General features: G+C 37.8%; 1 protein-coding gene across 4 annotated transcripts in view; it reads right to left on the bottom strand.

The window, feature by feature from the left end:
* The window catches only part of PAK1 (p21 (RAC1) activated kinase 1), a 150,115-nt gene that overhangs the window by 60,791 nt on the left and 75,170 nt on the right, over positions 1 to 14,154 (bottom strand). For 2 of the 4 annotated variants that reach the window (XM_057316763.1, XM_026518166.4), the window contains exon 2: positions 7,706 to 7,916. In XM_057316763.1, coding sequence (XP_057172746.1) covers positions 7,706 to 7,895 — 190 coding nt within the window. In that variant the 5' untranslated portion in view covers positions 7,896 to 7,916. Of the gene's footprint in view, positions 1 to 7,705; positions 7,917 to 14,061; positions 14,151 to 14,154 lie in introns of those variants that run through there. The other 2 variants (XM_057316764.1, XM_026518169.4) reach the window with 2 other exon arrangements.

Here is a 14,154-nt window from a genome sequence, read left to right as displayed (position 1 = left end):
CAATGTTAAACAAAGGCAAAGAAAAAATACATGCTGTATGATTCTATGTATAGCAAGTTAAAAAACAGACAAACTCATTTACGAATTAATCTTTGGGAAGGAGAGAGATGTTAATGCCTGGAAGGGAAAACACAGGGAGCTTCCAGGGGGCTAGCTATGTCTTTTTTTTTTTTTTGGTCATGTTAGTGGCCCCATAGGCTCAGTCAATGCATCACTGACTGTAAACTTCTGAAATTTTTCTATATAAAGGTATAAAAGTGCAGTGGAGGAACCTATAAGAACCCTGGTTCATGAACCACATATGACTTTACAGAGTATTTAGTCCAATTTTTTCATTTTAAAGATAAGAAACTTCAGGGAGTTGTTCAAGGCCACACAACAAACACGTGAGAACACTGCAATAGGAACCAAACCCCAAACAGAATATTTTATAATGTTATTTCCTTAGAAAACCTTGAACACATATAGTTGGTTGCCAAGCCCAAACTCCTAATATCACATGTACATCACTGTTTCCAACCCTGTTGACAACAACTATGTAAATTCAGAGAACACAGAGGAAGAGAAAGAGGGAAAGGAAAAAGGGAAAGGATTAGAGTAAGAAAGAAATGAAGAGTATCTAAGAGATTTGGAGTTTTAAGAGGCTTACCTTTTTGGCCTCAGTTTCAAATATATTATTTGTTCCAGAAATCCAGGCCCATATCCAGAGCTTAGAATCCTGCTTCTGACAGATATTACAGAGAACTCTTGGGAACTTCTTGGGAAAGCTGTTCTTGGGTCTGCTTAGTCTCAGTGCACAAAATAACTTAATCTGGTCTTCCCGTTAGCCCTATCTAAACCAACAGGAAATACAAGCCTATATGTAAAAAGAGAAAGGTAGCTTACCCCAGAATCATTCTTTAATTCTGTCTTCGAGGAACCCTGTCAAGAGCTGCTATTTTGTAAATCTCGTAACAACTCTTAAGTGTTAATCACAGATTCCAAAAGAAAACCATGACTGCAAGCTACCATAGCCACCAAAATTTCACCAACTCTTAACAAGGTTGCAGTTTGCATAACATTTTTCACATCTTTAGTCTTATAATCCTTTCAGCAATTCTATGAGATAAATATTACTGTGTACCCATACTACAGTTAAGAGAACTGAAACCAAGAAAGGTAAAGCAACTTAATCAAAGGTCACAAAGTCAGGGATGGGCAGTGGTGATAACTTCAAGTGCTTGAACTCCAACATGGCTTCTTTCGTATGTACTGTGCCTTCCCCATATTGAAGACTACATGAATATGCCAGTGAGTGATAGAATGGATATCATTAAATGCAAATTTGTTTTCAAGTATGTTAAAAGAAACAACCAAATCAATTCTACTAAAAGCATGAGTCTGAACATCTCTCAGATGGGAGCCCTCAAACACTATATGGTGTCTGAGGACTCAGAAGAATGAGAGAGTTCAGAAGTCAAGAGACAATGATTCAAAGTCAGACTCCATGTACTACAACTCTGCAGCATGTGACCTTGGGCAAGTTGCTGACCTGTTAAGCCTAAGAGTATCAGTGTTGTACACTGGAATCAGAGCTTCAGTCCCCACTCAGCCACTCCCTAACTAGATGACCTTGGGAAAGTTACTTAATCACTGTGAACCTCAGTTTACTTTCTACTAGGTGAAATATTTATCTTCCTGAGAGGGCTGGTATATTTCACAAACATCAAAGCTCCTAATACACTATGTGATAATTAATAGGCATTCAACAAATAGTAGCTGGGTTATTGTTGTTACTATTTTATGGTTATTACTATTGCATAATTACTGTTTATTATTATTACTGTTTTTTATTATTGTTATTAATTTGAACACCAACTAAGGTAAAGAAAATGTACATGTTTTATAAGCTAAAAGCTTTACAAACATGAGTTATCATTAATATAAGAAAGTTTCAGAGTATGATTTCCCAACCCACTCACTAAGACAGAGAAACTGTGGCTGAGAAGAAAGAAGAAAGAATCATTCTGATGTCATGTAACTAGAGATCACAAGCTTGAAGAAACAAAGTGGAAAAAGAAGACTACAACCTCACCCACCCTAACTTTAACCCTCTCTTTGGCCTAGTCCATTAGGCTTTCTGATAGCACAGGAAATGAGGCTGACACTGCCCAATCCTATGGTGCAGTACAGCCATCCGGGTTTCAGCACAAATCATTGGCCTTACTTATTTTTTTAAAAGATTTATTTTTAAGAAGCACCTCTTATTGGTTCAGCTGAGCTAATCTGAGCTCAAGGCAGTAAAACACTCCAAACTTGGGAGAGATAAACACTGACGCAGTCCAGTTTTAAAATTAACTTTGCTAAACTCTTCCCAAGCGTGGAGAATTCCACTTTGGTTGTGAAAATTCAGCCAGAAAAAGATTCCAAACTAAATGCTGTGGGACTTATTAGAATAAACCAAAGGCTCCAGATCCTAACCACAGGTACCAGGCTTTCCCACACAGAATTCTGCAACCCAGCACCACATGTTACAGGCCTTCAACTACAGCTTCTTCGATTGATTTATGCATTCCCCCAGGCACACACTGAAGCCGCGCTGGAGGTCAGCATTAGGTAATGCCCACAGACATTCTAACCATTGCCAGCTCAAATCTCAACCACTACCGCAGGCCACAAAGATTCTTCTTTCTCATTTCCCAAATCTCTTTAGAGACTTAAAACTACCTCTTTGGTAATTTTGGCTCCAAAAGTCTGGGTAGGACCAAGGCATCTGTTATTTTTTAAAAGCACCATGAGTGAGTCAGATGTGTAATCTGGGTTAAGAACAACTAACAGAGATAGTAGGTTATGCTGTAACAGACACCTCAGGAAGACTTAGTTCCACACTCATCCCTGCCACTTTTCAGCTGTGAGATCTCGAGCAATTTAATTTTCTCTAAACCTCAGCCTCCTCAACTGAAAATGACTTGTGGGCATCAGATTAAAACAAGAAGTGAGTTTCCCATTAAAAAAAATAAAAAATAAACCACCAACAACCTCATATTTGTAGTACCTTACAGTCTAGAAAATGGTTTCATATGCGCTATGTCAAATGGCAAAAATAGGGGTGATGGGAATTACAATTATTCCCACTTTACAGATGAGGATACTGAGATTAAAATAAATTGGTAAGAGGAAAAGAAATCACAGAATAAATGTCAGAGATAAGACTCAATGTTGGTTCTCTAAGTCCAGTTCTAGACCATTTCTAGGCCAAATACTCTAATAAGGCCATAACACTTCAAAGACTGCCAACACTGCTTTGTATCCTGCTAGGACTAAGTGAGGCACAAAGCAAAGGTCAACAAATGCTTATTGGTTGAAAGACAGTATCAACAAGCATAAAATTTAGCTGAACAAAGGCTCCAAACAAAAGGGAAAAAAATTTCACTTATTTCATTTTGATGTATGCATTAATTATTGCCATCTTAAAGCAAATGGGTGAAACCTATGTGCTCAGAGCATGCAAAGAAAATCTATAACTAAGGGATGAAAGAGAGGTTACTAGACTTCACAAGAACTTCTTAAAACTCTACACTTTCTACGTCTATACTTTGAATTCACAGAGAAACTGCTTTGATCTGGAGCTATGAGATTTATTTTCAGAACAGATTTGGCCTAGGATCACTCAGTGAAGGGTGTCCAGGAAGAATCTCTGGGTCTACATACAGCTTTATCACTAATTAAAGTACTTTACAATGGCTTAGTGTCTTTTCACTTACCTATACAACCCAATCCGACTTCATCTTTATAATCTCATTTATATAATTATAGATTCCAAAACTATGAGAGATCTTATATGTCTACTGGTTTGACTCTAGTTTTTTTTTACTATAATAATATTTTTTATTATATTATGTTAATCACCATACAGTACATCCCTGGTTCTTGATGTAAAGTTCCATGATTCATTAGTTGCGTATAACACCCAGTGTACCATGCAATACGTGCCCTCCTTACCATCCATCACCAGCCTATCCCATTCCCCCACCCACCTCCCCTCTGAAGCCCTCAGTTTGCTTCCCAGAGTCCACAATCTCCCATGCTTCATTCTCCCCTTCTGATTACCCCCCCTTTCTTTATCCCTTTCTTCTCCTACCAATCTTCCTAGTTCTTATGTTCCATAGATGAGAGAAACCATATGATAATTGTCTTTCTCTGCTTGACTTATTTCACTTAGCATTATCTCCTCCAGTTTTTTAGACGAAGGCACTGAAGTCTCCAGAGAAATAACTGACCCAAACCGGACAGCCAATTTATGACAGAACTAAGACTACAACTCAGATATTCAGACCCCCACCTCCCTGTTCAGTACATAAGATCATCACTTTAGTTCTCTTAGAAATAAGAGTTATGTTTCCATCCGCTGTTTCAGACAGGAATCTTCTTTAAAAAAAAAAGTTTTACTGGGATATAATTCACATACTGTACAATTCATCCATATAGTGCACAATTCAGTGACTTTTTATATATTCACTGAACTGGGAAACCATCCCTACAATTGATTCTAGAACATTTTCTTTTTTTTTTTGCCAAGGTTTTCTTTCTTCTTTTTCTTTTTTTTATTATGTGCAGTTAGCCAGCATATAGTACATCGTAAGTATTTGTTGTAGTGTTCAACAATTCATTAGTTGCATATAATACCCAGTGTTCATTCCAACACGTGCCCTCATTAATACCCATCACCCTGTTACCCCATCCCCCCACCTCCCTCCCTTCTGTAACCTTCAGTTTGGTTCCTGGAGTCCAGAATCTCTCATGGTTTGTCTCTCTGATTTCTTCCTTTTCAGTTTTCCCTCCCCTCCCCTGTGGTCCTCACATTTTCATCACCCCAAAAAGAAACTCCATACCCCCTAATCCCATCTGCCTTCTCCCACAGCCCTGAGCAACCATTCATCTGCTTTTTGCCTATGGATTTGCCTGGATATTTCATATACATGGAATCATATAATATGTGGTCCTTTGTGACTGACTTCTTTCACTAACACAATGTTTGCAAGGTTCACCCGTGTTGTAGCATGGATCAGAACGTCATTTCTTTTTATTACCAAATAATATTTCTTTGTATGGATATGCCACATTTTACTTATCCATTCATCAGTTGATGGATATCTGGGTAATTTCTACTTTTTGGCTATTATGAATAATGCTGCTATAAACATTCCTTTGTAAGTATTGTGTGGACATATGTTTCTATTTCTAGGTCATATGGTAATTCTATGCTTAATCTTTTGAGAAACTGCCAGACTTCTCTAAGTGGTTGTACCATTTTACCTTCCCACCAGCAGTGAATGAGGGTTCCAATTTCTCCACATCCTTGTCTACATTTGTTATTATCTTTTTATTACAGCTGTCCTAGTGGGTGGGAAGTGACATCTCACTGTGCTTCTGATTTGCAATTCCCTGATAACTAATGATTCTGAGCATCTTTTCATGTGCTTATTGGCCATTTGCATATCTTCTTCGGAGAAATGTCTATTCTTTTACCCATTTTACCCATGTTTTAATTGAGTAATTGAGTTGTCTTTTTATTGTTGAGTTGTAATAACTCTTTATATATTTATGATACAAGTCCCTTATCAGGTATAGGATTTAAGAAAATTTTTTCCCATTCTGTGGATTATCTTTTTACTTTCTTGGTGGTGTCCTTAAGCACAGAAGTTTTTAATTTTGATGGTATCTACAAAGCAGGAATCTTCTTATCTTCCTAGTCAGCAAGAATAATTCCAACTTTTTAATTTTAAGAGTCCTCTTTACTACATGTAGAAACTTGGGCTAAAGACCTACTTACTTACAGAAATCAAGAATTACGGCTGATAAAGCACAATGTTAAAAATAAGCACACACCTAAACTGAGGGATAAACGAAGTGGCTATATATGTGGGAGAAGATTCTAGGGCAGCGTAACACCACCTAGATCATAGCCCCTGTATCTAGGAAGTTGGCAGCTACTACATAAATGAGTTAGCCAAAAAATGAAAACTGAGCAACTTACCCATCTCTCTTCTAAATAGACCACAAAAGAGCTCACTATGAAGGTGGAATAGGAGATAGGTTAAGCACACACAAAGACAGAAGCCCAAAATAGTAAAAATTCTCAATAGTTCTCATTTCAGTTATTCAACAATCATTTCCTATATGTAATATTACTGCCTATTAGACATCTCTATGTCAAGACATCGCAAATGCAAAGTATCTAAAATTATCTTTTCACCTCAAATGCAATGTGTTTAACGTTTTTCTTATTCTCTCCAACTACCAACCCTCCTGACTTGTTCCTCTTCCTATGTTTCTTATTTGGTTAATGATACTAGCATCTGCCATCTTACACTGATTACAACTATGTAGTTATATTTTTCTGCAACATAGAATATTTTCTGCAATTCACCATTGTGCTTGTTCTATCTGGCTTACTATCTCAGAATCCCAATTCTGATTTTATCATATAATCTACTAGCTATGCCTCTTAGCTTGAATAAAGGAGTAAAGAGAAAGCACACTAATAAGAAGTACCGTCTGTGTGGAAGGTACTTAATTAGGAAATTTGTATGTAATCTTCACACAACAACCCTGTGAAATATTATTCCAATTTTAGAGATATGAAAATCGCAATCTTTCCTACAGATATTGACATATCTAAGGTCAGAGAGCTGGTAAGTGATGAATCCAGGATTTGAACCAGGTCAATCTAAAGCAGAAGCTCATGATGACTATTTATAAACAGAAAGCCAACTTCATCAACACACCACAAGAAAAGGCCCTGCAAGCATGACGGAGAACTTCACCTCATATCAAGAGCCACTTAAATAAATAAAAAAATAAACAAAAATCATTTATCAATGTGGACACCCAAAACCTCTATTTTACTACCTTGTCCATAGGATTTCAGCGACTTTATCAGATACACTGTTAAAATCCTGATTACGCAGGCACCTGGGTGGGTCAGTCAGTCAATTGTCTGCCTTTGGCTCAGGTCATGATATCAGGGTCCTGGGACTGAGCCCCACATCGGGCTCCCTGCTCAGTAGGGAGTCTGCTTCTCTCTCTCCCTCTGCCCCCTCCCCTGCTCATGCTCTCTCTCTCTCAAATAAATAAATAAAGTCTTTAAAATCTTGATTATTCTTCTAGAAGTTTTATCAGTAAAAAGAAAATGAGCCCACCTAGTATGACCTATTCTTAGTAAATTCACACTGAGTCCTGCTTCTTTTTCCCAGCGATTACTTGCCCTTCTTACTGATATTTAATCTCCAAATCTAGATGTGAGATGAGGACATATGAATAAAGAAGAGGCAATCAAGAATCCAGAAAGAAGACATTCCAAAAATGACACTAGTTTAAAAAAAAAATTTCCAAATGAAGACATTCCAGTATTCCTCATATTTTGTGAGTTCATAAAAGTTTTATAACTTATAAAGTAAATACATGGCTTCAGATTGTCCCAACTCTGGCAACAGCAAAATTCTTTTCTTAGAATTTTGCTCAGAAATAGTTAAGAAAGTATAAAAATAAGTCTATTTCCTATTTGACTTCAGCCGCCGTAGGAAAAAAAGACAGGGAAGTGTTTAAAGGGAAAAAGGGTATTAAAGGAAAAGTAAGTCAAGGAAAGGACAGCTCTTTTATCTAAGCTACCAAAGAAACATTATTTTAGGCATACGAATGGTGAGAAAGAAATGAAATACTGTACTTTTATCTCCAGGTAAGATGGATCGGTAAAATCGGTCCTTCTTTTTCTTCTCCTCTGGGTTTGGAGGCAGAGGTTTGGAACCGTGGTTTAGGGTTCCAGCATCTTTGCTGCCAGCTCCAATCATAGTGCTGGTGTTTCTCATCGGAGGGGCTGGGGGTTTGTCTTGAATGTCTAGGCCGTTATTTGACATTGTCACCACCACCAGCAGCTACTGGAATCAGAGAGAAAAACATAACTCTTATTATTTTCATGCGAAAAGAAATACAAGTTGAAAAATTTTAAAGAACCCAAATTATATAACCCATCCTGAGGGCCCAGCTCAAACCCTTCCACCACACACTGTAAGTACTGCCATCTCATTCAGTCAACAATATTCAAAGATGTAACATCTACTCTGTGCCAAGCACTGCTGAACACGCACAAGGTTCTTCTTTTTCTCTACCTAAGACACTGGAGAGCACAGAAAACCACCATGATGAAGTTTAAAAGGCAGAATTTGGCCCAGCTAAACTAAGTAGGAATCCCAGTGCCACTTACTAGCTTTAGAGAAATTCCTTAACCACTTGGATTCCATTTATTCATTCATTAAATAAAACTGCTAACAGCACTCCACATAGTCACCCTTTGCCAACCTCTAATTTTGTAACCTTAGGAAAATCATGTTCCCTCTCTAGAATGGACTATATCACTATATCAAGAGTCCGTAAAGCTGCCGGTTTTGTTAACACTTTTATTGGGACACGGCCGTTCATTTACATATTGTCTATGGCATCTTTCACATTCCAATGGCAGAGTTGAGTAGTTGCAACAGAGACTATTTGCCCGCAAACCTAAAATATTTATCTGGTCCTTTACAGGAAAAGTTTGCTGACCCTTGGCCTATATCATCTCTCCAGTATCTTCTTCCTCTAAAATTTGACCTTGTTCTAAATACATGATAGTCAAAGCAGTAACCATCCTGTCATATATGGTGCTGAATTTATTGACAATCTCCAATGCTTCTGGTAAAGAGAAGGAATAAAATCTTTAAAAATGGGAAAAAAATCGTATCACCTGGTACCAAATAGTTTTAATGAACATAGATGTTATTACTTTAAATAAGTAAGTGTCCTTAACAATGGGCAGGCATGTACATATACAGAATTAATAAAGTCTCTCATTATTCTTCCAGGTTACAGTGGAAATTATATCTTTAGCCATGACTACTTAGTATACAAGCTCCTTTGAGTAAACACAATAGTGCTTTAGAGACTAAAGTTTCTAATTAAAAAAAAAACATAAACCAATGTAATAATCACCAAGAGCTTTTTAGAAATATAGATGCCCTGTTTTGACCCCCATAAATTTTGATTTAGTGTAACTAGGTTATGGCCAAAATTCTGTAATGTTAAAAATTAGTGATCCCAGTGCCATCCAGATTTGAAAACCACTGCTATAGATGTCAATTATTTAAATACTATGAACAAAATCTATTAATCTTTTTTACATTTTCTAATAAATGCAGGACTAAATGATCCCCTGCATCCATTTTTCCCTTCAATTCTTTCTCCACATGCCATAGGCGATCTAAAACGCAGCACTCCTCTACTTTTTAAAATATTTTTTTAATTATGTTCAGTCAGCCAACATATAGTACATCATTAGTTTTTGAGGTAGTGTTCAGCGATTCATCAGTGGTGTATAACACCCAGTGCTCATCCCAACACATGTCCTTCTTAATCACCCAGCTACTCCATCCCCCCACCTCCTTCCCTTCTGTAACCCTCAGTTTGGTTTCCGGAGTCCAGAGTCTCTCATGGTTTGTCTCCCTCTCTAATTTCTTCCCATTCAGTCTTCCCTCCCTTTCCCTATGATCCTTCGCACTATTCCTTATGTTCCACATGTGAGTGAAACCATATGATAATTAGTCTTTCTCTGCTTGACTTATTTCACTTAGCATAATCCCCTCCAGTTCCATCCATGTTGATGCAAATGGCAGGTATTCATCTTTTCTGATGGCTGAGTAATATTCCATTGTATATATGAACCACATCTTCTTTATCCATTCATCTGTTGAAGGACATCTCGGCTCCTTCCACAGTTTGACTATTGTGGATCTTGCTGCCATGAACATTGGGGTGCATGTGCCCCTTCTTTTCACTACATCGGCACTCCTCTACTTTAAAATCCATCACTGACATCACAGAACAAAAGCTAAAGTTCCTTACCAACCAAGAAACTACACCAGGACACAGCCTACACTCAAACTATACCTCGGAAATCTCTGTTCTCTTGATTAGCCAAGTAGTCTCTTACCCTCCTCCTAATCCCCCAGTGCTTCTTGTCAAAGATTGCTACCTCCTCTGACTGATAAAAATCTTACTCGTCTTTCAGGCCAAATTCAAACTTCACCCTTTGTGTAACTCATCCTAACCTACCTCTGCCAAACCAACTGCTCCTTACTTCTCTTTTTGATCAAAAGAAATTAAGGAAGCAAGAAGAATTATTAATGCTCTGGGTGGTGTGATTTTATCCATTTTTTCCAGTTTCACTTTGCAGGTTTGCTTTGCTTTTCCTCCCAGCCCCAACTCAAGTCCCTCAGCTCCCACAAAGGGAATTTCCACGGGCTAAGTCCTCAAGTGTACCTTCCTACCCTGGACTGCACGTTCCAAAATTATACTCCCTACAGCCACCTGACAGACTAAGCAGACCCTTCCTTGACTTTTAGGTCCTTCAGCCCACAGCTTCATTGAATATAGCTCCCCTTCAGGACCACAGCCCAAGATTGTGCCAAGAAAGGCTTCACCACCCTTTCTGATACAGGCTTTTCTTCATTTCTCAGTTCTTTTAACCATGCCTAGAGAATTCTCAGAGGTAGACCTCCACTTTCAAAATGATTCCAAATTATCAAAACCCAAAATATGTTATGAGAATACGATGCTTGAATCCTCTGTACCACATTCCAGCCTAGGTCATCCAGCCTATGCTTGAAAACTTCCACTTTTAGGAAATCTACGGTCTCAAAAGTGAGCCTATTCTATCTTTGGTCACTTCATTTAAAGGAGTTCTCACTTATATTAAGTTATATCTATTTCATGCTGGACTGCAATTATGTGTTTATATATTTGCCTCCCCCTCAAGCCCCCTTCTCTGCCAGCCTTAGACTATGAACTCCTCAAGAACAAACATTCCATGCTCATGGATTGGAAGAATAAACGTGGTTAAAATGTCTATGCTACCTAGAGCAACCTATACTTTCAACGCCATCCCAATCAAAATACCAATGACATTTTTCAAAGTGCTAGAACAAACAATCCTAAAATTTGTGTGGAACCAGAAAAGACCCTGAATCGCCAAGGAATGCTGAAAAAGAAAAACAAAGCTGGGGGCATCACGTTGCCTGATTTCAACCTGTACTACAAAGCTGTGATCACCAAGACAGCATGGTACTGGCACAAAAACAGACACATAGATCAATGGAACAGAATACAGACTCCAGAAATGGACACTCACCTCTATGGTCAACTAATCTTTGACAAAGCAGGAAAAAACATCCAATGGAAAAAAGACAGTCTCTTCAATAAATGGTGCTGGGAAAATTGGACAGGTATATACAGAAGAATGAAACTTGACCACTCTCTCACGCCATACACAAAGATAAACTCTAAATGGATGAAAGACCTCGATGTGAGACAGGAATCCATCAAAATCATAGAGGAGAACCTATGCTGTAACCTTTTCGACATCGGCCACAGCAACTTCTTTCATGACACGTCTCCAAAGGCAAGGGAAACAAAAGCAAAAATGAACTTTTGGGACTTCACAGGATAAAAAGCTTCTGCACAGCCAAGGAAACAGTCAACAAAACTAAGAGGCAACCCATAGAATGGGAGAAGATATCTGCAAATGACACTACAGATAAAAGGCTGGTATCCAAGATCTACAAAGAACTTCTCAAACTCAATACACGAGAAACAAATAATCAAATCAAAAAATGGGCAGAAGATATGAACAGACACTTTTCCAATGAAGACATACAAATGGTTAACAGACACATGAAAAAATGTTCAAAATCATTAGCCATCAGGGAAATTCAAATCAAAACTACACTGAGATACCACCTTATACCAGTTAGAATGGCAAAAATTGACAAGGTAAGAAACAACAAATGTTGGAGAGGATATGCAGAAAGGGGAACTCTCTTACGCTGTTGGTGGGAATGCAAGTTGGTACAGCCACTTTGGAAAACAGTGTGGAGGTTCCTTAAAAAATTAAAAATAGAGCTACCCTATGACCCAGCATTTGCACTACTGGGTATTTACCCCAAAGATACGGATGTAGCGAAAAGAAGGGCCATATGTACCCCAATGTTCATAGCAGCATTGTCCACAAGAGCCAAACTGTGGAAGGAGCAGAGATGGCCTTCAACAGATGAATGGATAAAGAAGATGTGGTCCATATATACCATGGAATATTACTCAGTCATCAGAAAGAATGATTACCCAACATTTGCATCAACATGGATGGGACTGAAGGAGATAATGCTAAGTGAAATAAGTCAAGCAGAGAAAGACAATTATCATACGGTTTCACTCATTTGTGGAACATAAGGAATAGCAGGGAGATCGGTAGGAGAAGGAAGGAAAAAATGAAGGGGGGAAAGACAGAGGGGGAGATGAACCATCAGAGACTATGGACTCCGGAAAACAAACTGAGAGTTTTAGAGGGGAGGGGGGTGGCGGGATGGGTTAGCCCGGTGAGGGGTATTAAGGAGGGCATGTATTGCATGGAGCACGCAAACAATGAATCATGGAACACTACATCAAAAACTAATGATGTACTGTATGGTAACTAACTTATCATAAAAAAATAAATAAATGGGAAATGTGATGAAATAATATTTCATTAAAAAATTGATTTGTATAAAAATTAACACATTAAAAAAGTAAATGGGAAATGTGATGAAATAATATTAAGAAAAAAATTTAATCAGTATTTTATTATAGATTATATTATAAAGTTAATTTTAATAAAACCTACAAATTCTGACTTCTAACAAGGGCTACATCTTATTTTATTTAAATTATGTTAAAAAAATGCATTCTGGTGACATAAATACTCTAAAATGATGTATCTTGTTTGTAAACTCATGAACACTAACATAGATTAAAAAACTGAGACTGAAAAAAAAAAAAAAGAACGAAGTTCAGTCTTATTTATTTCTCAATCCCCAACACCAGGTCTGTCACAGAATAATCAATAAAGATTTGTTGAACAAATGAAAAAAGAACAAGTAAACAAATAAATGAACAAACAAACAAATAAACACTACACTTCTACCTGTTAGTCCTAAAATCCTCGCGGCTATTCAGAAAATAGCTGCTTCTTCCCCAGACTGAACTTTAGATACTTGAAATCATCTTTCAAAACCCCCCAAATCTATTTTCTCAATGCTAAACATTGTCAGTATCTTCAACTATACTCACAGAACAAGATTTTGTGCCTTCCCGATCCTTCCCTCTGACCTTACTTAGGCTTGATGTTTCTATACTACTTTCCAGTTTCCCTGCAGCCTTCCAACCAGTCCCTTCCTGTGGTTTCTCCACAAGTCTTTACTCTATTTGTACTTCACAGATCCTCTCGCTGGTCATTTTGTCCATCTACATTCAACAAAATAATTGGCACATTTTTAAAACTATGCCATTTTAAACTCTGTTTACAGGAAAACAAGTCCAAAAGATCAATCCTGAGAGGAGAAAGGAAAAACAAACTCAACTCTTAAATAAGGAGACCAAACAAATCTTAAATCTTCTCGCAGTCTGTGCAGGTCAAAGATTTGGGAAGATGACAAGCCAATGCTATCTGACAGGCTACGGTAAAAAGCTAGGCTCAAAGCCAACGTTTAGAATGATAGTTCAGACGGCACCCCTCTATCCAACCTAGACAACAAACTGATATAATAGACAGAGGGAAAGACACACCGACCACATTTTACCAATGCTCCAGAGGCTCAGGGAGCCTAATAATTTATGAGCTAATCATACTGAAGTATTAATTATGAATCAACTCAATGGCTCTATAATAAATGCAGGATCACCATAAGGTTTCAAAAAGGCCATCGGTAAGGCAATATAATAAAAAGATGACTGGATCTAAAATCAAGAGATCTGGATTTAGGTCCTGGCTCTGCTATTTACTAGTTACGAATCTCATAAAAGTCCCTTCACCTACGAGCTGCAATTTATTGTTTCCCACTCTATGGTCACTAGATAGACACTGGTCAAGAGGCAACCAAGGAGTGGAAATGATTTGTGTCTCCTTTACTATAAAAAGCATAAAGATACACTGCTAGGGCAGAAAGAAGGAAAAGAAAATACTTTTCAAGTAACCATCATGTGTAAGGTACTTTACATACTGAATGAAACTGGACAGGGATCGAGGGAAGGAGTGTGTACACCAGCAGCTACTTC

This window comes from Ursus arctos, unplaced genomic scaffold (assembly GCF_023065955.2).
Source record: "Ursus arctos isolate Adak ecotype North America unplaced genomic scaffold, UrsArc2.0 scaffold_22, whole genome shotgun sequence".
Lineage (NCBI taxonomy): Eukaryota > Metazoa > Chordata > Mammalia > Carnivora > Ursidae > Ursus > Ursus arctos.
The sequence above is the reverse complement of the archived record's forward strand: the minus strand, read 5'-3'. Positions and strand labels throughout refer to the sequence as shown.